Here is a 21126-nt window from a genome sequence, read left to right as displayed (position 1 = left end):
GCAGTGTATCAGTCTGAGAGATTTCCTCCTGAAGTAAAGGAACATAAGACACACTACTTGGTTAGACTGATGGCCTGTCTAACCCATGAGTACGTGTACAAGTGTGGCAAAAGAGAAAGCTATTCAAGGCGGGCATGCAAGCCTCACCACTCTATCTCATGCTCTTCCCCCAAATCCTCGTTTGTATTAGTGATGCCATAGGGTACATGCCTGGAAAGTCCTTTTAGTGTCTTTTTAGGGGCTGTTATCTCTGAGTTTGTTTAAACCCTTTTTGAACCTGTTGATTCTGTTTGCTTCCACAGCCCCCTGTGGCAGCAGGCTGCAGGGGTTCTCTACCCACTGTACAAAGATGCGTGGTCTTAGGCAGTTGTAAACTAGTATCCTATTGGTTTAACTGAATCCTCTCTAGTCCAGGGTTTGGTGAAAAACAGTTCTCTGTTTATCTCATCCACTCTCTTCGTTAGTTTGCAGACCTTGATCTTCTGCAATCTCCCATCCCGTTTGAAGTACCTCTGCCTTTTTAGTCCCATCCTGTAAAGCAGCTGCTTGATCACCTGATCACCTTGATAACCTGAGATGCAAAGGGAAAAGAATCATATGAAACTTATTATAGGCTGTTTTAAGGGTATTGTGAGAATGTGCAAGACTTCTTATGGGATGCTCCAGAAAAGGAACAAAGGTGGAGTAAGGGAGGGATCAAGGTGAATCGGGGAGGAACAAGATTAAGAGAACAGAGGGAAAAGGGTGTTTAGAGGTATTGTTAAGTGTTATGCTACATACCACGTATTCCACTCTCCAGCTTCATGTGGGTAGCCTCTCAAGCCTCTCATCCCCTCTGTTTCATGGATTCACTTCAGGCTCTTCAGATGCTGTGCTATCTGTCTTTGTCTTGTCCCTCATTTTACCCATCTCCTGTACTAGGGTTTTCTATTCTCTACTATATTAATGTTGTAGTGTTCATTGAATTCCCCCATCTACCTATTTTTCCCCTTTAACATCCATTGGGGCTCCTTTACTCTTTCCTTTCATAAGAAAATCTGTTAGCTTGCAATGTCTCTTTTCCTTGGTGTCCTTTTCATTTCATAATGGGATCTCCGGTTGTCCTGTCCCTTCCCATTCCATGTTAACACCTAGAATAGTTCCATAGTCCCAGCTTTCCTCTGCCCCCGAATACCCTTTTCTCTGTCATTAATTATTTGGGAATAAATAATTTAGGATGTTTATATCATGAATGTGCTAACTCCGTTGGAAATTAGGCAGGTACAAGAGGAAGCTATTGCTATTTTAATTATGGGTCCTGTCAAAGAATTGCTAGACCTCTGATCTGTTACAGGGATGCCTGAGGTGCCTTGCAAGGGGCTCCTTTTCTTTCCACTCAGGTTTCTTTTTTTTTTTCTTTCTTTTTTTTTTTTTTTTTTTCCATCCCTTGCCCCCCAGATGTAGATTTCCTGTTAGAACACCTAGAATACTTTTGAATGAATGAGATAAGCTGGTCAGAAGTTATCCTGATACATGCACAAACACAAGTGGACAGACAAGAGAGAAATGCTATCCAATATATGAGTGACAGGACTGGACAAAAAGGCAGAGGACAAATTGGAGAAATATTATGTGGCCATTCTTCAAGTCCAGAAATCAGCTTTTTTACAGATTTTCAAATAATGAAGTATTCAGATGGAAATTCTTTTCCAGTAGAGTACATCCAATAAAACAGTGTATGCATGTATAGAAAAGCTATGTGACTACGATTGTCTGTCCAGTTCAAAAGACCCCACAATTGCCACGCTTCTTTTTTTTTTAATAGTGAGTCCCACAGATGAAATTTAAGGACCAAATATCTCCATCAGTAGTAGCAGTAGTAATATTCTACCAGCCATAGAGGCACCACAAATCTTTAACCAAGTCAAGAACATAGCGTATTTATCTCACTAATACACTTTCTTGCTACAAAGATGAAAACATGTAAGAAGAAAGAAAGAAACAAAAAAATGACAAAACAATGCTATCTTCTGTTGCATCATCTTTATTGGAAGTAGCTGTAGTCTGCTTTGTAAATTGATAATTTGGTTAGCTGACTGTTTTTATATTTTCATTTGAGAATCTCTGAAAACTTATTATGCACACTTAGTAAATTATCTCCACCACACTCACTTAAATATCATTTTCAATCTATTGCAAATTTCAAGCAATGATGCAAAACTTGACCTGAATTCAATGAGATATTGTTAAGGAGGTTCTCACCAAAATAAATTATTTTACCATCGGCAACAGAAAGTGCTGATAGCATCAAGAAATCCTGGCAATACTGAAAAAAAGTCAGTGACAATGATCAGTGGCTGACAGACAAAGTGATTACAGCAGGCTACATTCTCCAAGGGTGGATTCAGCATGTTTTCAAAAATCGGTCTTTATTTTTTCTTGTGTTCTTTTAAACAATTCTTTTTATGTCATTTTAAGAAAATCAGCTTAAAAGTAGTTAGACTGAATTTCAGAAATGGTTAACACAAAATTTCCTGGAATCAGGGGACAATAGTAAAAACTGTGGATGTAGCAGAAAAGAGAGGAAGACATGAGATCATCATTTCACAGATGAAGCCACACAGTTGACAGCCATGTAGAAGTCAGTCTGTTTGGGGTTTTGGTGATAATTTCTAGAACACATTTTTGCCTACTGATTCATGGAAAACTAAGAACCTGACAAACAGGCGAAGTGATGAAACAGTCTTGCTAGCAGAATGGGATTTAAGCTTTGAATTTTAGGAGCACTTACTACTGTGCAGTTTAAACGACTTTGAACTAAAATCTTCACCCAGGGGGGTGGTTGGGCACTGGGACAGGCTCCCCAGGGTAGTGGTCATGGCAATAAGCCTGATTAAGTTCAAGAAATGTTTGGACAACATTCTCAGACATATTGTCTGTTTTTTAGATGGTCCTGTGTGGAGGCAGAAGTTGGACTCCATGATCCTTGTGGGTCCCTTCAGATCCAGGATATTCTGTGATTCTGTGATCTCTCTTCCTGTCCTTCATGCTGGCATATGCACACTCCTATCAGGTCAATCAGAGCAGTACATGGCTCTGGATGAATCATTACTTTTTAACTGGATCAAACTCCCTGGACTGATTTTACACACTTTTGTGTACAGCTTTACACACTTTTGTTAGAAGAACTGAGATAATTGAGAAGTATGGCCTTTACAGCTTACAGTAAAGGCTGCTGTCAACAGGACTTGACATTAAACCATAGCCAGCACAGCCTGATTCTGGCTTCCCGGGCATTCATCATTGGTACCACTTCTTGAGAATAGTATTCTGGGATCTCACTATCTCAGGTAGGTCATGAAATTTGTGAAGTCCCTTCAACAGTCTGAGAGTTCTCTCTCCAGTTTCAATTCTGTATCTCTGACTTAATTAAGGAAGTACATTGTAACCTTTTGTAGTGGGTTTACGTGGCAAGGCTTTGGTAGCAGGGGGCCATAGGGGTGGTTTCTGTGAGAAAGATCTAGAAGCTGCCCCATGTTTCAGAAGGGCCCCATTGTTTTCCAAATCTGAGCCAATAAGCGATGTTGTTTTGCGCCTCTGTGAGAGCATATTTAAGACAGGGAAAAAACGCTGCGCCACTCAGCAGCTGGGAGAGTCAAGGGAGTGAGAAACCGCCTTGCAGGTGCCAAGGTCAGTGTAGAAGGAGGGGGAGAGGTGCTCCAGGTGCCGGAGCAGAAGTCCCCTGCGGCCTGTGGTGAGGACCATGGTGAAGCAGGATGTCCCCCTGCAGCCCATGGAGTACCACGGTGGAGCAGGGTTTCACGCTGCAGCCCGTGGAGGAGACCACGGTGGAGCAGGTGGCCCTGCACCGACGGAGGCTGCCGCCTGTGGAAGACCCCTGCCGGAGCAGATTCCGGGCCGGACCTGTAGCCCGTGGAGAGGAGACCACGCAGGAGCAGGTGATCTGGCAGGAGCTGCTGCCCGTAGGGGAGCCAGGTTGGAGCAGTTTTCTCCTGAGGGATGGACCCCGTGGTACGGACCCATATCTGGAGCAGTTCTGGAAGAGCTGCTGCCTGTGGGAAGCCCACGCCGGATCAGTTCATCAAGGACTGCATCCCGTGGGTGGGACCCCACAGCACAGGGGACGAGAGTGACCGAGAAGGAGCGGCAGAGAAGAAGTGCTGTAGACTGACCATAACCCCCATTCCCCCGTTCCCCTGCGCCGTTCGGGGGGAGGAGGTGGAAGAGGGTGGATGGGGGGGGAGGCGCTTTTGGTTTTTTTTTTTCCTTTGTTTCTCACTTCTCTAGCTTGTTAGTAATGAGTAATAAATCTTACTATCTGTCTTCTTATGCTGAGTCTGGTTTGCCCGTTACACTAATTATTGCGTGATTTTCTCGTCCTTATCTCAATCCTTGAGCCCCTTTCACATATTTTCTCCCCATTCCTCTTTGAGGAGGGGGAGTGAGAGAGCGGCTGTGGTGGAGCTCGGCTGCCCACTCGAGCGGAACCACGACAGTCCTTTTTGGCGCCCAACGTGGGGCAAGAGGAATTTGAGATAAGGATGATAGTTGGTAGAAGTAACGGGCAAAATATGCGCAGGATGATTGTTAAGAATGTACAAGTTGTGAAGAATTTAAGAAAGCAGTAACTGTGAGATGTTAGTGTGGTGAAGGGACGAGGGGTGGTGTGTGTGTAAAATGTCCACCTTGTCGGTGCTGTGATGATGTTATGTTTATTTTGGTGTGGTGAATTTTGTTTTCTTTTTGATTTAAGTGAAGTTTGTGAAGGTTGTTGTGATAATTGTAAAGTAAGAGTATATTGTGAGTAATCTTAAATATGCTTTTCACAGAGGCGAGGGGTGGAATGTAGTGGGTTTACGTGGCAAGGCTTTGGTAGCAGGGGGCCATAGGGGTGGTTTCTGTGAGAAAGATCTAGAAGCTGCCCCATGTTTCAGAAGGGCCCCATTGTTTTCCAAATCTGAGCCAATAAGCGATGTTGTTTTGCGCCTCTGTGAGAGCATATTTAAGACAGGGAAAAAACGCTGCGCCACTCAGCAGCTGGGAGAGTCAAGGGAGTGAGAAACCGCCTTGCAGGTGCCAAGGTCAGTGTAGAAGGAGGGGGAGAGGTGCTCCAGGTGCCGGAGCAGAAGTCCCCTGCGGCCTGTGGTGAGGACCATGGTGAAGCAGGATGTCCCCCTGCAGCCCATGGAGTACCACGGTGGAGCAGGGTTTCACGCTGCAGCCCGTGGAGGAGACCACGGTGGAGCAGGTGGCCCTGCACCGACGGAGGCTGCCGCCTGTGGAAGACCCCTGCCGGAGCAGATTCCGGGCCGGACCTGTAGCCCGTGGAGAGGAGACCACGCAGGAGCAGGTGATCTGGCAGGAGCTGCTGCCCGTAGGGGAGCCAGGTTGGAGCAGTTTTCTCCTGAGGGATGGACCCCGTGGTACGGACCCATATCTGGAGCAGTTCTGGAAGAGCTGCTGCCTGTGGGAAGCCCACGCCGGATCAGTTCATCAAGGACTGCATCCCGTGGGTGGGACCCCACAGCACAGGGGACGAGAGTGACCGAGAAGGAGCGGCAGAGAAGAAGTGCTGTAGACTGACCATAACCCCCATTCCCCCGTTCCCCTGCGCCGTTCGGGGGGAGGAGGTGGAAGAGGGTGGATGGGGGGGGAGGCGCTTTTGGTTTTTTTTTTTCCTTTGTTTCTCACTTCTCTAGCTTGTTAGTAATGAGTAATAAATCTTACTATCTGTCTTCTTATGCTGAGTCTGGTTTGCCCGTTACACTAATTATTGCGTGATTTTCTCGTCCTTATCTCAATCCTTGAGCCCCTTTCACATATTTTCTCCCCATTCCTCTTTGAGGAGGGGGAGTGAGAGAGCGGCTGTGGTGGAGCTCGGCTGCCCACTCGAGCGGAACCACGACACCTTTGTAAAGGCATTGCAAAATCCCTTACACTAGAGTGATGGATTCTTACCAAAGAATATGGCTGCATTACTTCCCCCTCCTCTTTGTCTTCACCATTCTTGAGCTTTTCCTGATCTTTAATCAGCATTTTCAGGGATCACAGGTCTCTTTCCAAAGCATTCCACAACCAACTCAGCTTTCTGTTCCTTCTCAAAAATCTTCTCCAAATGCTAGGATACATGGCCTGTCAGTTAAAAGATCTATCCAAATTTCTTTTCATTACATCTCTCTATGAAAATGTCCATTTTGTTTTTCACATCTATGTCTTCTCTCCTTTGGAAAATCCAGGATTTTCAGCTAGCATGGGGAGAAAAGTCCCCCTTGACTAAAGCTGTTTAAATGTTCATGTCAGCAGCTCTTCTAGGTTTTGTCATGCCTTTTTACCCTTATACAGGTCTGGATGGATATTACACAATGGCAGACACAGTATATATACAATTAAGCATTTAATGATACATAATTTTATAAAAATAATCAGTGTTATACAAATAAGTGCCTAAAATTGGCAGACACATTGTTTTTCTATATTATAGTAGTATACAGACATATTAATACACTGAATTTTGAAATAGCTGTATAAACATAAATTAAGAGGTACATATGCATTCATTGTAATTAGTGTTGAACTAAATCATATCTATGACAAAGGGAGAAATAAACTACTGTTAATAGCATATTCTTCTGCAGCTCTTTACACCCCTTACCTGACCCTCCTCCCTTACTATTGCATCTGAATGCCTTAAAAGCTTGAACATGCTGTTGCAATGTCTTGCAGAGGAGTACTACTCCAGTACTACAGATTGAGAAGTGAGTTACTTAAAGGTGAAGTAGTTTACTAAAGACTTACAAAGCAGGGAAGAGACTTGATATGAGGTCTCAAATTCTGGCTCTAAGCATTCAACAGTACATTATAAAGAAAAGGCTGGCTGTTGCACAGAAAACCTTGCTCCTACTTGAGATTTTATTTTACACATGCCGTAGGACTAGCTGTGAATGGCTTATTCCAAGGAGTGTCTTCATTCACCTCTTTTCAGTTTTCAGCTATCAAGGGTTCTGTTCTCTGTGTCACAAACCTTGTTAACCTTGAAGCTGTTTATATTTCCCTGTGGCAAAGGGAAATATAATGACCAGTTGTAAATGATGAATCCAACTATGTGACCAGAATTTAGCAAAACTGGAGATTGAATTCAATTCTCCAGATTTTCTTAGTAAGGGAGCAGCAGAGCTGATTCTGAAGAGCAAAATTTAACATGTTTTGATAAAACCAAATATTAACCTCTTCAATGGATGCACGCTGGGCTTGCTTGGAGTATTTTAAATCTCATCTTTGTCCTAAGTAGTAAATTTGAGCATATGTTTTGAGTAGCTAATGGACAATTTGATTTCTTTATCATAACACTTTTCTTAACCTGTTCTACTGGAAAAAAAATTACTTTATTAAGGTTTTTATGACTCCTGACAACAAAGTGCAGTTAATATTCTGGGTAAGCCTTCGGTAAGTCCTATCTGTTCTGGTTTCAGCTGGGACAGAGTTAAAACCAGGACAATCCCTAACATGACTTCTAATTAATTTTATTTATTTCCTGGACAGAAATATAAATGCTCATGTATTAACAACCACACTTCTTCTGTTATTTTAGATTCTTAAGTTCACTTTCCAGATTGGCTTTCTGTGTTTTAGTGCTTACGTTTGTCATGCATTACTGATTTGATACACAATGTCACTCACGTCTCTTCAGTCTATATTACACAGGCCACCACGTCCCCACTTATTTTCACAGTACTACATCAAGTGCAAAACACAAAGACAACTTTTAAGTTGCAATAATTGGAGTTATAACCAGGAAAATACAAAATGTAGCATCTCTGTAGCTATTTAATTTGTTAATTATGCTCAGTGTACCAAACCCTCAAATGTACAACAGGATTATTAGCTGCAGAATCATTAGCACAGTGTGTTACATATATTTTTATGTAACCATTGTTTTCCTGTTTGTTTAATACCAGAGCCATTACCAGTTACAATTCTCATTTGGGTGATCCCAGCAATAGCCGGCACCATCAGTCCATGTCCTAGTCAGCTCACACAGGGAAACTGGCAGAAATGTTTCTGCTGCTGGGTGAATATATTAACTACTGCATAACATATTTAAAAATAGATGCTAATAAATGAATTATTAATTTAAAACTTTCAGACAGACCTATGTAACACAAAGAAAGTGAAGCTTCGTCAGCTTATACTAAAATTTTAGTAAAAGCAAACATATTCAGAAGTGATTTTACATGAAAATCTCACCAAATCAATGCCAAGGTTCAAATGCCTATTTTTAATGTTTTTCTTCTAGTCACACAATTGTACTGGCCCTAGAGTAAACAGTAAAACACATTTACCTGACGTGTGAGCTATCCCACTGGAATAATTTGTGTTAATAAAGATTAGCACATGTCAGCGGCAGCAGGCTTGGGTCAAAAGCATGGAAAATTTCCAGCATCAGAAACAAAAGAATGTGTTCATGGAAAAAAAAAAGGAAAATGTTTTATGGTTCTAAATAAACAGACACACCTAGTCCTGTATAAAATGTAGATCTGAGTCTAAAATATCTTATTTTAGACTGTGCCTAAGCCTCAAGAGAGATTTGCCTTGCAAAGTTCCCTGGAATTCTGCTTGCTTGATTGTCTGAATTCAATATGTGGTGGGAATGCAACACACTTTTTGTGTGGCTTCTGTGCTAAGGTCCCCATTCTGCAGAGTGAAATGTAGGATGCAGGGGATAAGGGGGGACAGGATAATAAATATTCAAGTTGTTTTCCCTTCATAACACTGAGATTTAACCAGGGAACAAACATGTCTGTGGGATGCAGAAAGCATTCCTGGATTCTGTGGTGTAATGATTTATTTACTTTCTGTGGTCATCTGGACCGATGATTTATGATTGCTTTTGCCAAAGAAAGAATTACGATTGAGGTGATGAAGTACTGGCGTTTTAAGAGCAATGAGTCAGAAGAAAGAAATGGTCAAATATCAGAACACCAAAGAGATTAAAGTGTAAAATGAATGTTTTCAATTTCTGTCTCAGCAAAGGTCCCAGTTGCATCAAGTATCCCATACCTTTGCAGCTGAAATGAAAAGTAAACAAGTAACATCTAAGAAAAATATGAAAACAGAACTCACAAGTGAACATTTTGTGGACTAGAGCATATTTACATACAGCAGACAGGAAATGTCCATATGTGATCTACAGTCTGGAAGTCATGCTGGTTTGATTGGTTTGTGTGTTGTCTTCCCAACCACATCTGATCTTTTTTATCCTCTTCCTGAAACACGGGAGGAGCAGTATGCATTTACAGAGCAGGACTACAATAGGAAGAAAAACTGCTACCATAAATGAAGGAGGTGTGTACCAGATAAATTGGTTAACATCAACCCACTTATTCCAAGCAAACACCAGTGCGTGAACTGTGCATAGCAGCAGAGCTACATATCCCATCTTGCTCTGAAAAGAGAAAGATAACAGTAAGTTATTTATTTTTTAAACCTTGGTAAAAAGATCACTCTTTTAAGGAAAAATGGAAATAAGAAAAGGCCTCAAACAACGCATGTAAGTGAAAGAAAAGAAAACATTAGCTTTGAATTAAAATTAAAAACTTGTAATTCAAGAATCCAGCTCTACCTTTCTATGTCACCAGAAAAGATAAGGCACATTTTTCTCCTGTTGATATGATAGTGGACTAACATACAGATCACAGATTCCCCAAACTGTGTCAGTTCTCAATATCTCAGTTTGTAGATGTCACCTGTATCCTAAATTACCATATCTTCTGTGATAAATTATTATGAGTTCAAAAACAGACTTATAAATGGTTTAATCAACTGTTTGCAAAGGGAATTTTTAAGGTCAGTTAAAGTCAGTAACTCTAGTAAATCTAGTACTATGATAAATTTGGCTTAGGATTTGAGATTAAGGAGAAAAGGAAAAGTTATGCAAGAGTTACTACCAATTTTGTTTCCTGTGTACATAAAAATATTGCTTTTATTACAAAAATGGAATTACTCATCAGTGTAAAGTGCCTTTCTAAGTGGTAAATCTACAGGATATGATTAGTATAAAAGCTATTTTTTTATAAAACTAATCCAATATGTTAGCATTACTCTTCTGGATTTCTCCACCATGATAGCTTAATATGGAAAGTAATTATGCACTAGGAGACTCCCTCCTACACCTGTTCATACAGTCTCTGTAGAGCTGACAAACTTTTCTTACAACTGATGTACTTCATAGAATGAACAGATTCCCAAATCACTAATTGTCAAGAAATACATGTTTCATACCTACTTTTCAAATTCATAACAAGTTCTCAAATGACAGGTGCTCAGTAGGTCATTGAATTTTCAGATTTTGGTGTTCAGGGACCCAGCTCAACATTTGCTTAACACAGTGTGATCATACTGATGCCCGCAGAACCACCCCTGATTATTACTGTGCAAGATACTGACACTAAGAGCAAAACAGGTACTAGTGAACAAAACAAGCACATTTGTAGCAGAACTCATGACTGGCTGGATTTGATTATGTGTCTGTTCTAAGACATCCCCTTCTCAGAATGCAGCTTTTTGGAGTGGGCTGTGAGGCTAGTGACACTGCATATGGAAAACCTCTGCATTCCAGAAGGCAGGAGGCTTTTGGACTTGCCAGCCACTTGGTATTGCTCAGGCAGTACAGAATAGCCAAAATGGCTCCAAGGGAGCAACAGGCAATGATCCTTTTGTAATGGAAACCCATGTTGTATGCCAGCACTCTCACCTGGTTCAGTACCACCTACTCCCAGTTCAGCAGGACACAAGGCTTTCCCGAAACATAAAAAGCCCAGAAGATAACTGAAATGCTTTCAGAGCCAGAGGTCTTTGACCTCAGAATAGTTTCTGAAGGAACAACTGCTGCTGGTCAACTTGGAGCTATCTTTCTTTCCACTTTATTCCCTGAATATGACAGCCTTTTCTTCTCCCAAAATAACAAATGAAATGAATATTTTTTGCAAAACAGTTAACAAAGGGTGCTGAATAAACTTTTACATTGGTTTCATTAATGACTCTATATTTAGTATTTTTAACTAGGAATGATGTTAGCTGATAACATACAGTCCTAAAAATGAGTAATAACATGCAATGATGTTTATGTGTACCTGAATGTAGTGGAACTCTCTCCAGGTCAACGAATGATTGACAGATGGGATTGAGGTTATTGCCAATAAAGCCAGCAAAGCAAGTCCCAGAATTCCTAGGGACACATAAATCTCCATTCTCCAAACATCGTGTTCAATCCAAGCATTTTCTTTCTTTTGTTTGACCTGCCAGAAGAATCACAGGGTTGGAAGGGACCTTTAAAGACCATCTAGTCCAACCCCCCGGCCATGGGTAGTGATGTCTTTCACTAGATCAGGTTGCTGAAAGCCCCATCCAACCTGGCCTTGAACACTTCCAATGAAGAGGCATCCACGGCTTCTATGGACAACTTGTTCTAGTGTTTCACCAACCCCACTGTAAAAAAAAAGTCTTCCTTATATTCAATCAAAATCTACCTCCTTTCAGTTTAAAACCATTGCCCTTGTTCTGTCAGTAGAGGCTCTGGTAAAAAAGTCTTCCTCCATCTTTCTTGTAAGCCCCCTTTATATACGGAAAGGCCACAATACAGTCTGCCTGGAGCCTTCTCTTCTCCAGGCTGAACAACCCCAACTTTCTCAACCTTTCTGTACAGGAGAAGGGCTCCAGCCCTCTGATTATTTTCTGCTCTAAGAAGTCCACATCATTCTTGTACTGGAGACCCCAAAACTGGATGCAGTACTCCAGGTGGGTCTCAAGGGAGCAGAGAGGGAGAAGTACCTCCCTTGCCCTGCTGGTCATCCTTCTTTTCATGCAGCCCAGGATACAGCTGGCTTTCTGGCACACTTAGCCATTTATGTGAAACAGTTATTTTCACAATAATAATTAAGAAATAAGATAAGAAACATAGTATTTTTGTTTGTTTGAATGTCTCTAAGTGTAACTGCTGTTTAATTGTGATGAAAAAGTCTCTACTAGTATCTGTAGAGCAAAGGTAGGCTTTACGTGAGAAGAATTTACAGATTGCATCAGTGTCTTGGCCCAGAACTGACTAGTTCTGAGACCTATCAGCCTGCCCTCATAGCAGGAGAAACCTTACTCTGACAAATACAAACAGACAAAAAAACAATCCTCCATTCATGGCAAAATACTGTATGTAGGAGATTATAACACAAGGAAATATATTTACAGCATTATTTTAGGGATCCAGTTTAGCAGGCATTCTTAGCCATGTTATCCTGCCAGAATAGCCTTTTTTTTTTTTTTTTGTTTTGTTTTGTTTTTGTTTTTTGTTTTTTTGTTAATGACTCGGTGCATTCAGCTGCACTGAATACAATGGTTGATATGGATGAAAATAAAAAACTGATGTCAAAGCTTGTCCTGTTTATGACTACTTGCAACAGTTCCTTGATGCTGTTAGGGATCACCATAGTGTAATATGCTCCAGATATGATCATTTCTTCACCTTCACTTAAGAACTGGAATCTCACAGAAATTTCTGGTAAACCACTGAAGTCACATTACCAGTAAGGCTGATCTTCAAAGTTTTCATCAGGTAGTTTGACTGATGACAGAATTCTTCAGAAGCCAGTAACACCCTACTCTGCTTGCAATAAAACCATATATTAGACTTGAAGGATATGAAAACTGTACCTTTGCACTCTACACCTTATATTGGAATATTCCTTATGCTGGAATACTACCCAAGGTGATACACATGTGCTAGAAACTCTCTAGTCACAGAAGACTTTAGACAGCTTTGCAAACCAATTATTGCTCATGATTTGGAAGCATGACTGAAATAAATTGAATTGTTTTAACAAGTTAGTGTGCACCAGCCAAATTGTGTAGTCATCAGTGTTTGCAAGTTAAGTCTGTGGCATATATAAATTATTGTAATTTAGCTCAGTTCTCCTTCATTGCTGGTAATTCGCTTTACACAGATGATGTCTAGAAAAGGTGTGTGCAGCAGTTTCTGGAGACAGTTAGATTCCACTAATGCAAATAAATCAATCCACAATAAACTAAGTGTTCCAAAGACTTAAATGTACCTGTGAAGCAATTATAACTATGGGTATTTTACACAGAGCTAAGAATTCCCAGATGAAGAAAGTGACTTACTAAATACACACTGGCACAGCTGTGTTGACTCTTGACTCCCTATAAAATGCTTTAACAAGTAGGCCCTGCTCTATCGCTTAGCAGTGCTTTGTGAGGAGCTGTTTCAAAATCAAAGGCAATGAAAACAGCTTTCTCCCTAACCAGATTTGTTTCGATGTAGAACACAAGGATTCTCTCAACACTGAAATGTTGGTATTTGTGAGCCCATCATACCTGCTGGAATGCCCAGTTGAGCAGCTTGTATCTGTATGATCTTCTCATTGGATAGCACAGGCTATAGCAGGCGTGCATTGTAGCGAAGAAGAAACTGAGAAGTCCAAATTGTTTTCTTGACAACATCCATCTATCCAACCACTGGGGAAATCTTTTGTACTTGGTGCCAAAGTACAGCTGGAAACCAGCCGCTATTATTCCTGGTAAATATACCAGTGCTAAAAGTGTAATTGAAACCACTGGTAAAACTTTGTTTATGACAAGGATTGGAATTTTATAGAAAACATTTTCATTTCTTGTAACAAAAGGATATATGACATCTCTTAGAGAAGTGTAAATAAATGTTAATAATGAGATCGCAGATGCTATCTTCATTGGTAAGTGCCACTTGGGGAACAGCTCCTGCTTGCAGTGCTGTTCTGAAGAGTGTTCAAACTCACCAAAATGGTGTGCTTGATGTAAATTAAAAAGTGCAGCTACTTCTGGTGGATTGGTAACTTGCATATCCACATTCTGGAAAAGACAGAAAGGAAATGTAAAGTGAGATCAAACCCCAGTAATCACAATATTTGCCATCATGGCTTTTATATTTTGCAGCACTGAAACCATATACAAAAAACAAAAACAAAAACACATGCATACTATTAAAGACTATTGAAATAGTCTTTATATTTGAAATAATCTGTTATTAAAGTAGATTGAAAATACAATATTTCAAACAGCATAGTTAGTAGTTGAGCAAGGCAATTTTACTGTAGATTTCTCATTCTTCATTCATCATCCATGGTGATTTCAAAACAGACTTTCATTCCAGGAAGTTAACTACACCACAAGGGAAGACTACATTTTGCAAAGCATCATTACAGCTTCTTATGGTAGGCACTCCAGATTTCAAGATTTCCAATTTCAGCTAGAGACTTAATAATGTAACCCAAATAATATGCACAACAACAGAATCCAGAGACATGACACTACAGTATTTCATTCAGTCACTGCTATTTTCATGACACTTAACTGGGGGAATAAGGATGTAAATAGAAATATTTGGGATCAAGAATATTAGACCAGCTGTGCATCTGTCAACTCTATCTCAAATTCCAATGCTTTTCTTCCCATCCTCCCAAAATGTAATAGCATCCTCTTAACTTTTATAAAAACTTGTGAAATAGAGCCACTTCAGTTTAAAAAGCTGAATTTTTACTGCCAAATAGTCATGGTTTGATTCTAGTCTCACAGAAGCTTTTGGCAGAATTATCACAGGCTTAAGAAGAAACTAAGCTAGGACAAAATGTTAGTATAATGTTATAAACTGTTTTACATTGTGATAATGTATTAAAAGATTGTCCCAAACTTACAGTTTGGGGACAAGGTACATGATCAACACAAGTACAAAATGAAAATATGTGCACCAACAGCAGGACATTGCAGTTGATGCAGCAGACAGCTGTCCAGGGGTGGGGAGCTAAGAATTTGAAACATTCAGAAATTAACATGCCACCCCTTTAATAATCCAGTGAAATGCAAAGTAAATCTGAACTAATGCAGCAATGGCTCAGCTTTAGAATGGCTAAAGTTGCAGGTGTCCAGATCTCCAGAAAGTGACATTGCACTTTGAGGCTTGAGGAAGACAAGTACTAGTAGAAAGCTGTAAGTTGGCAGTCACAGAACCATATAATCAGCAAGGTTGGAAAATACCTTCAAGATGATCAAATCTGCTAGGATAGAACTGGTTATTTCAGCAATATGATCTGTCTTTATTCTTCAGAATCAAACATTATATTGAAGCTGGTTAAGGGGTCAATTCTTGTAAATACTTGTAAGTAATGCAAGCATAAGCAGGTGTAAGCCTTGTATTTAGCTTCAGTAATACACAGGTGTTTTGCGTGCTTTGCTTTCTTTTAACAGAGAAATAACAAACATACACTGCTATCTTGCCGTAAAATCCTAAATGGAGACAAAGGCAGCCTGTTTCCACATGTGTGACTGACTTGCTTGCAGTGCCCCACAGTGAAATTAAAGGGCATGGTCTTTATTGGGATTTTATAGTTAAATAGCTAATACATGCTGATGTGTTAATAAAAATGTATCTGCAATGTACCAGTGAAGGTATAGCCTAAGTAACTTCTGTTCTCTAGTCTGTGAGGAGAAGTAGAGTGTAGTCTTTATGCATTGCAGAATCAGGTATGAGTATAAATTACATAAACTGAAATTCACCTCTGAATTCAGTTTCACCTAAAGATTCCTGTTTGAGACAGTTTGTAAAGCCTAATGCAGTATTCCACAGACTGAGGTCACAACTGAACAGCAAGTTGTGGCTTGAACTTCTGTGCATCAGATGTTGCAGAGGCAAAAACTGATGAAATGGATTTTTTCCCGGGCTTTTTTGTGTGGTGTGCAAAACTTACTAAATGCAATGTGGCAACAATAAAGACTCTACCCAGGATAAGCTTTACATTCCTGTTCAAAAATCACAAATTATTTCTATAGAGTTTTGTTCAGCTGGTAGAATGCAACTAAAAATTAACATCATATAACTATTACTATGTATTTTTTTCTTAACAAATCTTGTGTATTTTTTTTTTTTTTAGCATGGAATGCGATTAAATTGAATGAGTTGCTCCTTATCTTTTTATCTCTCCATGTCAATATTGAGAGAAGACTTCAGAAGCATTGATGATATGCCAGTGTTATGGAAACACAGTGCGTTTGGACAAAATCAAATAAAGTCTGCAATATTCTGTGTGACGTATGAGCTGCTCTTTTACAGAAACATTACCAAGTTGCTAAGGTTTCCTCTGTTTCTCCTCGGCGCGATGCTCTGACCTGCATTCTGATCAATGGTATGACTATCGCCTTCCCTCTTCTCCATTGCAGAAACTCCCTGCAAAACAAACACAGGATGTAAAACAGGTTTTGAAATGCCCTACTGAAACTTTGAGGCCTATTTTCCCTCAAAATGTTTTCTTCCCCCTCCTCCACCCATTTGCCAGAGAAGCTGTGATAATCTAGGGAAAAGAAAGTCTGTCCTCTGAGAACAGAAGAGCTCAGTTTTTCTTTTTTTTTAGTTATTAAAATTAAAGTGGAGACTAAGACAGCAGATAAATCAACAGAACAAAATTACCTATGAAAAGCAATATTTAAGCTAAATGCCCATGTTGCTACTGGAATGAAGGACTTAAATCAGGCTGAAAGTTTTAAAAATAGAACAACAGAGTTTGAAACAGTTTTTGAAAAGGAAAAACAGGTAAAATGTTATGAAGATGGATTTTTGTTAGGTTTACAAAAAGCTTTAATGTGTCTATCCTGTGTCTATCCTAGCAAGAGACTGGACTTACTTATATAAGAAACCCATGCAAATCTGCAGCTCCTAATACTTTTTAGGTTTTACAATTCAGATTTTCAGGCTTGGTCTACCTGACAGTCATCTTGTGGCTTTAGACGTGTATTCTCCCCTCAAGACTGTCAGGAAACTCCAGTTCGAGATTTGCTCATTCTATTCCAAGGTACACTGTCTATATTTATCAATACAAGAGGAAGCAAAAATGGTTCTTAGCTTTTGAGGACTAGAAGAAATCAGAAGCCAGAAAACAAAGAGGAAGAGAAGGGATATTTCTTTCTTAGGATCCTAACCCTGAAGTCTTGAGAGGGCTGTAAAATAACTGCAGGGGGTTACCCTGCAAGGTGGACTTCTGATAGGCACAGTGCCCTGTTACACGCTGCTCGAAGCGATGTGCTAGTGCTGAGGCACTGGAAGGTCAGGCTGCCCTGCTGCAGCGTAGCTCTGTGACCACCTGTATGGCTGTGACTAGTTAGCTCCTCCAGGAACCTACCAAGCAGCTGGATTACTAGACATGAAACTACTTTGCTAAATACAGATTCTTTTATATCTGTAAAACTTTTGTGAAATTGTATCAGTTGTACCTATTTTTGCTGTGCTTCAGTGGATGAATCCACACTGTCTTGTGCTATCTGGTACAAACATTTGCTTTTTGCCAAGCCACCAGCCTCCTGAAGCCTAAGTATTCTTTTCCTAAGTATTTCTCTTTTGACTTTTTTCCCCTCCTGCTTACAAGCTCTCCCTTTGGGCATAACCTTTTGGCCAAGTGTTGCAGAGTAGGGTCAATAAGAGCTTCCCTCTGAAGGTCAGGCTATTAACCCTTTCCTATGCCATTAGCTGCTTGTATATCCTACTGCTGAAGGCATTTTTTTTTTTTTTTTTTTTTTGCTAGGGCTAGACCTGGTGTTTCCTGCTATCCTCATAAAACTTCAGCTCTGCCACTCCCAGAATTAGTTACAAATTCTATGTTTTGATATATTGTATTTCTAGCTGCTACAATGACAAAGAATAGTTTACAAACAGACCTTGGTCTAATGTACTTACTTGGAAAAAAAGGAACAGAGTGATTTCCAGACCTATTTTTAAAAGAACTCAGAATATCAAGGGCAATCACACAGTTTTTGAGGCCTACCCTCTGATTTTTAAAGTTTGAAGTGTGTGTGTGGAAATAAAAAAAAAAAAAAAAAAGATGTGAAGAAGTCTTAGACTGACTTTTTACTTTTTTTGGATAATGAGATCAACTTTTTAAAATTGTTAAAACAGATGATGGCTCACATACCTTTGCTCCTATTTTATTTTTTTCTTTACCTACCTCAATTGAGCTTTCATCTGTTAACATCACCAAACCTACAGGAGCTTACACAGTGATCCCTGCCTCTTCTGAACTGTCCTCTTCTGGCTGCCACACTATCTTGGAGGTCCGAAAGCATATTTTTGATTGAGGAGCTCTGAATGGAAATGCTTAATTCACCTGACGCTTATGTTAATATCAGTCTTAATTTAGAAATGAAGAGTCCAGTAATAGCTTCTAATTAGAGGCTTGGGTTGATGATTTTGTAGTAAATGGTATAGTGATGTGAAAAAAGTCATGAGCTGGGATGTCACTTGCTGATCCTAAAAGCTGATTTGGGGAAACAATGTTTAATACACTCCTAATGCTTTATGTGGCAGGAAAAAAATAAATAAATAAAAGAAATTGTGTGTGAATGAATGCATATATACTCTAATAGTGAAATATGGGTTACAGCCGTGCGACTGAATGCAAGGAAGAGTAGGTGCCAAACCAGATAACTCTGATATCTGAGATAAGAGTTATTTCTTTGATACAGCTGATAACAAAGCGCAGTAATAGCCTACATACAAGGCACTTGTAATTCTGTTATACAGTGCCTTGAGAATTATCATAACAGAGTCCTTTACAGCATGCCTCTGTCTGCAATATGTCTGAAGAAAGTCCCGTGAGAGACAGAACCCAGGCACGTCCATCCATCCTCCGCACCCATGCCTCCCTCTCCAGAAGGCAGCAGCACAGCTGGCTGCGAGTGAGGATGGAGGATCTCCAGCTGCGGAAGGCCAAGTTTCCAGCGCTGGGTGTAGCGCAGTTTGGGAGAAGCAAACAGGCTCATTACAGCGCTGAGCCGACAGCGATCCAAACCGGGCAGACCTGACTCTGCCAAAACGTCTTCCGAAGTCAATGGGAGGCTTGCCTGAGTAAGGGTTTTCAGAGCTGGCTCACTGAGTAAAGAAAAAATGGCTAAAATAAACAGGCTGAGATCACAACGCTGAGGTGATGGAGCAGGCGCGGGACGGTGGCAGCATCCCCGCTCCTCTGGCACCATCGAAGAACGACTTGGGTGAAAGCGTTTGGGGCAATCACCTCAATTTTAAGGTGCTGTGGAGGCACCCGAGAGAGCCGAGCTGGCCACCCACCCCTCACCCTGCTGTCCCGGCTCGTCGGGAACCCGCCCGAGCTCTGTGGAGACCCCTGCGGGGACCGGGGCCGGCGAGCCCCGCTCCGTGCCCTCCTCGGCCAAGCCGCGCAGGGTGGGGGGACGAGCCCGGCTCGGGGCCCCGCCAGCAGCGCTGCCGGGGCCGGCCCAGGTGAGCTCGTCCCGTCCCGTCCCGTCCCGTCCCGGGGCGAAGCGGAGCGGAGCGGAGCGGAGCGGAGCAGGGCGCCAGACCCCGGCCGCAGCCCGCCCGCCGCCCCGGGGCTCACCCACCTCAGCCCGCCGGCAGCGGCGCCTTCTTGTGCCCGGGCGGCGGCGCGGGGCTTCTCCGGGAGCCCCGGCTCAGCTCGGCTCGGCTGGGTTAGGACGGGGAGAGCCCTGCGCGGCCGCGCCGGGCCGGGCGGCCTCAGGTCAGCCCCGCAGCGGCCGGCAGGAGCTGAGGGGAGCGGCGGGGGAAGGGGGGGCCCGGCCGCCGGCTCCATCTCCCCTCCCCTCCCCGCCCGGCCCCGCCTTCCGCGCCCATCGCGCTCCCCCCGGCCCGGCGGGCACCTGAGCGCCGCGGCTCGCCTCAGGGTCGGAGCTCGCCTCAGGGCTGCCCGCCTGGCCCGGCCCGGCCCGCGGAGCCCGCTGGGGCCTCGCCTGGACAAAGGGCGCCTTCACCTGCGGGAGGAGGAAGGAGAGAGAGGGAAGGGAGCAAAGGCACCGCTCGCCGCCCCTCACACCCCTGAGCGGGAACCTTCTCCTCACCCCTTCTCCCTGCCCTGCTGCTCCCCCAGCCAGACAAAGGGCTGTATTGAACCCTGCTGCTAACGCGAGCAAGCCTCACTTTAAAAAGAAAATAAATACATTTATTCTTCAGGTACCACCGTCTCGTACCTTTTTTTTTTTTCCTGTGCTGACGGCTCTGACAAGGCGGTTTTGTCACAGGGCAGCGTGGGCTCATTGCCTCGCGAAAGCTCCGTGCTCGAGGATATTTCAACACTTGGTGGCTTTCTGACGTCTCAGAAACGTGGCCAGTCTGCCCCAGAAATGTTTTCATTTCTTCTGGCAGAGCTCATCGCCTCTTGCTCAGGATGGCTTCGCAGCAGCGATGCCAAATTCCAACTCCTTGTTTTATCTCGGGAATGTATTTTTGTTTCTCCTGCTCCTGTGTTAAATGGACACAGTCTCCAGCTGCGTGCTGCATCTGGCAGGGAAGGGGAGACAGAATAATCGCCTCTCCTGTGTTAAAGCAAAACCTTAACTTCTGATTTGTCTTTGTAGTTGCTTTCAGTGAAGTATCTGTGCTTTGTATGATGGTTATTTTCCTATTTTCCACGTGCTTTCCAAAACTTCTGCTTTTTTTTTTTTTTTTTTTTTTTTTTTTTGCCGCGATAGCTCTCTTTCGTGTGCTCCCACTTTCTAAAAGCGCCGTTTGATTTTCTTCTCGGCTCCTTTTTTTTTTTTTTTTTTTTTTTTCCACGGCCGGTTTTTGGGTAGTTTTTGCTCCCAGCATAACAGTGAACAGCATCAGCGGGGTGACATCTAGCGGTGGGAGCACGGGGGCGGGCGCGGGCAGCAGCCGGGTGCAGGAGAAACGGGTTGGGGGGCTGAAAGCTTCGTCTTGTTCCCAGCGAACTCAGAAGTGACTCCGGCTTCTCATGAGAAGTCAGTGGTGTAAGTTTTATGGGGATTACACTTATAAACCAAAAGGTAGCTCAAGAGATATTTTAGCATCTGGATATCCTAAGTGTTTTCATAAAACGTGCAAGAGGTAAGCTCCCAAATAAGCGCTCTCAGAAGATGGGACAAAATGCCAGCCAAAATGAACCATGCCATTAACTAAGTGCCTAGTAAGCTGCTCTGCCCAGACACTCCCAGTATCTCTGGCCAGGCAACCACTGTAGTCTCTGCATCCTGAGCTCGGTAAGGTGCCTATCTGTGAGTAAAAATGGAAAGCTCATTTCATGTGGGTACTGACAA

At 42.2% G+C, this 21126-nt stretch overlaps 1 protein-coding gene across 3 annotated transcripts; it reads right to left on the bottom strand.

Annotated features, from left to right (window-relative positions):
- Positions 1-6381: 6381 nt before the first annotated feature.
- Positions 6382-20287, bottom strand: STEAP1 (STEAP family member 1). 3 transcript variants are annotated; one of them, XM_068673908.1, is made up of 5 exons: positions 20041-20287; positions 16157-16261; positions 13381-13893; positions 11130-11294; positions 6382-9442 (listed from the first exon to the last, which is right to left on the bottom strand). In XM_068673908.1, exons 2-5 carry the CDS (start codon positions 16247-16249, stop codon positions 9185-9187), a joined length of 1029 nt encoding a protein of 342 aa, XP_068530009.1. In that variant the 5' UTR covers positions 16250-16261; positions 20041-20287; the 3' UTR covers positions 6382-9184. The 3 variants fall into 3 exon arrangements, with proteins under 3 accessions (XP_068530009.1, XP_068530008.1, XP_068530007.1); XM_068673907.1 differs by lacking the exon at positions 20041-20287 and adding an exon at positions 19714-19841; XM_068673906.1 differs by lacking the exon at positions 20041-20287 and adding an exon at positions 19438-19688.
- Between the last annotated feature and the right edge of the window lie 839 nt (positions 20288-21126).

This window comes from Anas acuta, chromosome 2, assembly GCF_963932015.1.
Source record: "Anas acuta chromosome 2, bAnaAcu1.1, whole genome shotgun sequence".
Taxonomy (NCBI): Eukaryota; Metazoa; Chordata; class Aves; order Anseriformes; family Anatidae; genus Anas; species Anas acuta.
Note: the sequence above shows the minus strand (reverse complement) of the source record. Positions and strands in the feature narration are given on the sequence as shown.

Bases quoted from the DNA above. Each gene is read 5' to 3' on its own strand.
- STEAP1 (XM_068673908.1), bottom strand. From the start codon at position 16,249: ATGGAGAAGAGGGAAGGCGATAGTCATACCATTGATCAGAATGCAGGT. The intron at 13,894-16,156 runs GTAATGTTTCTG...TGTCTTTTCCAG, and splicing joins GAGGAAACCTTAGCAACTTG to AATGTGGATATGCAAGTTAC. The intron at 11,295-13,380 runs GTATGATGGGCT...TTCTTCTGGCAG, and splicing joins TCAACTGGGCATTCCAGCAG to GTCAAACAAAAGAAAGAAAA.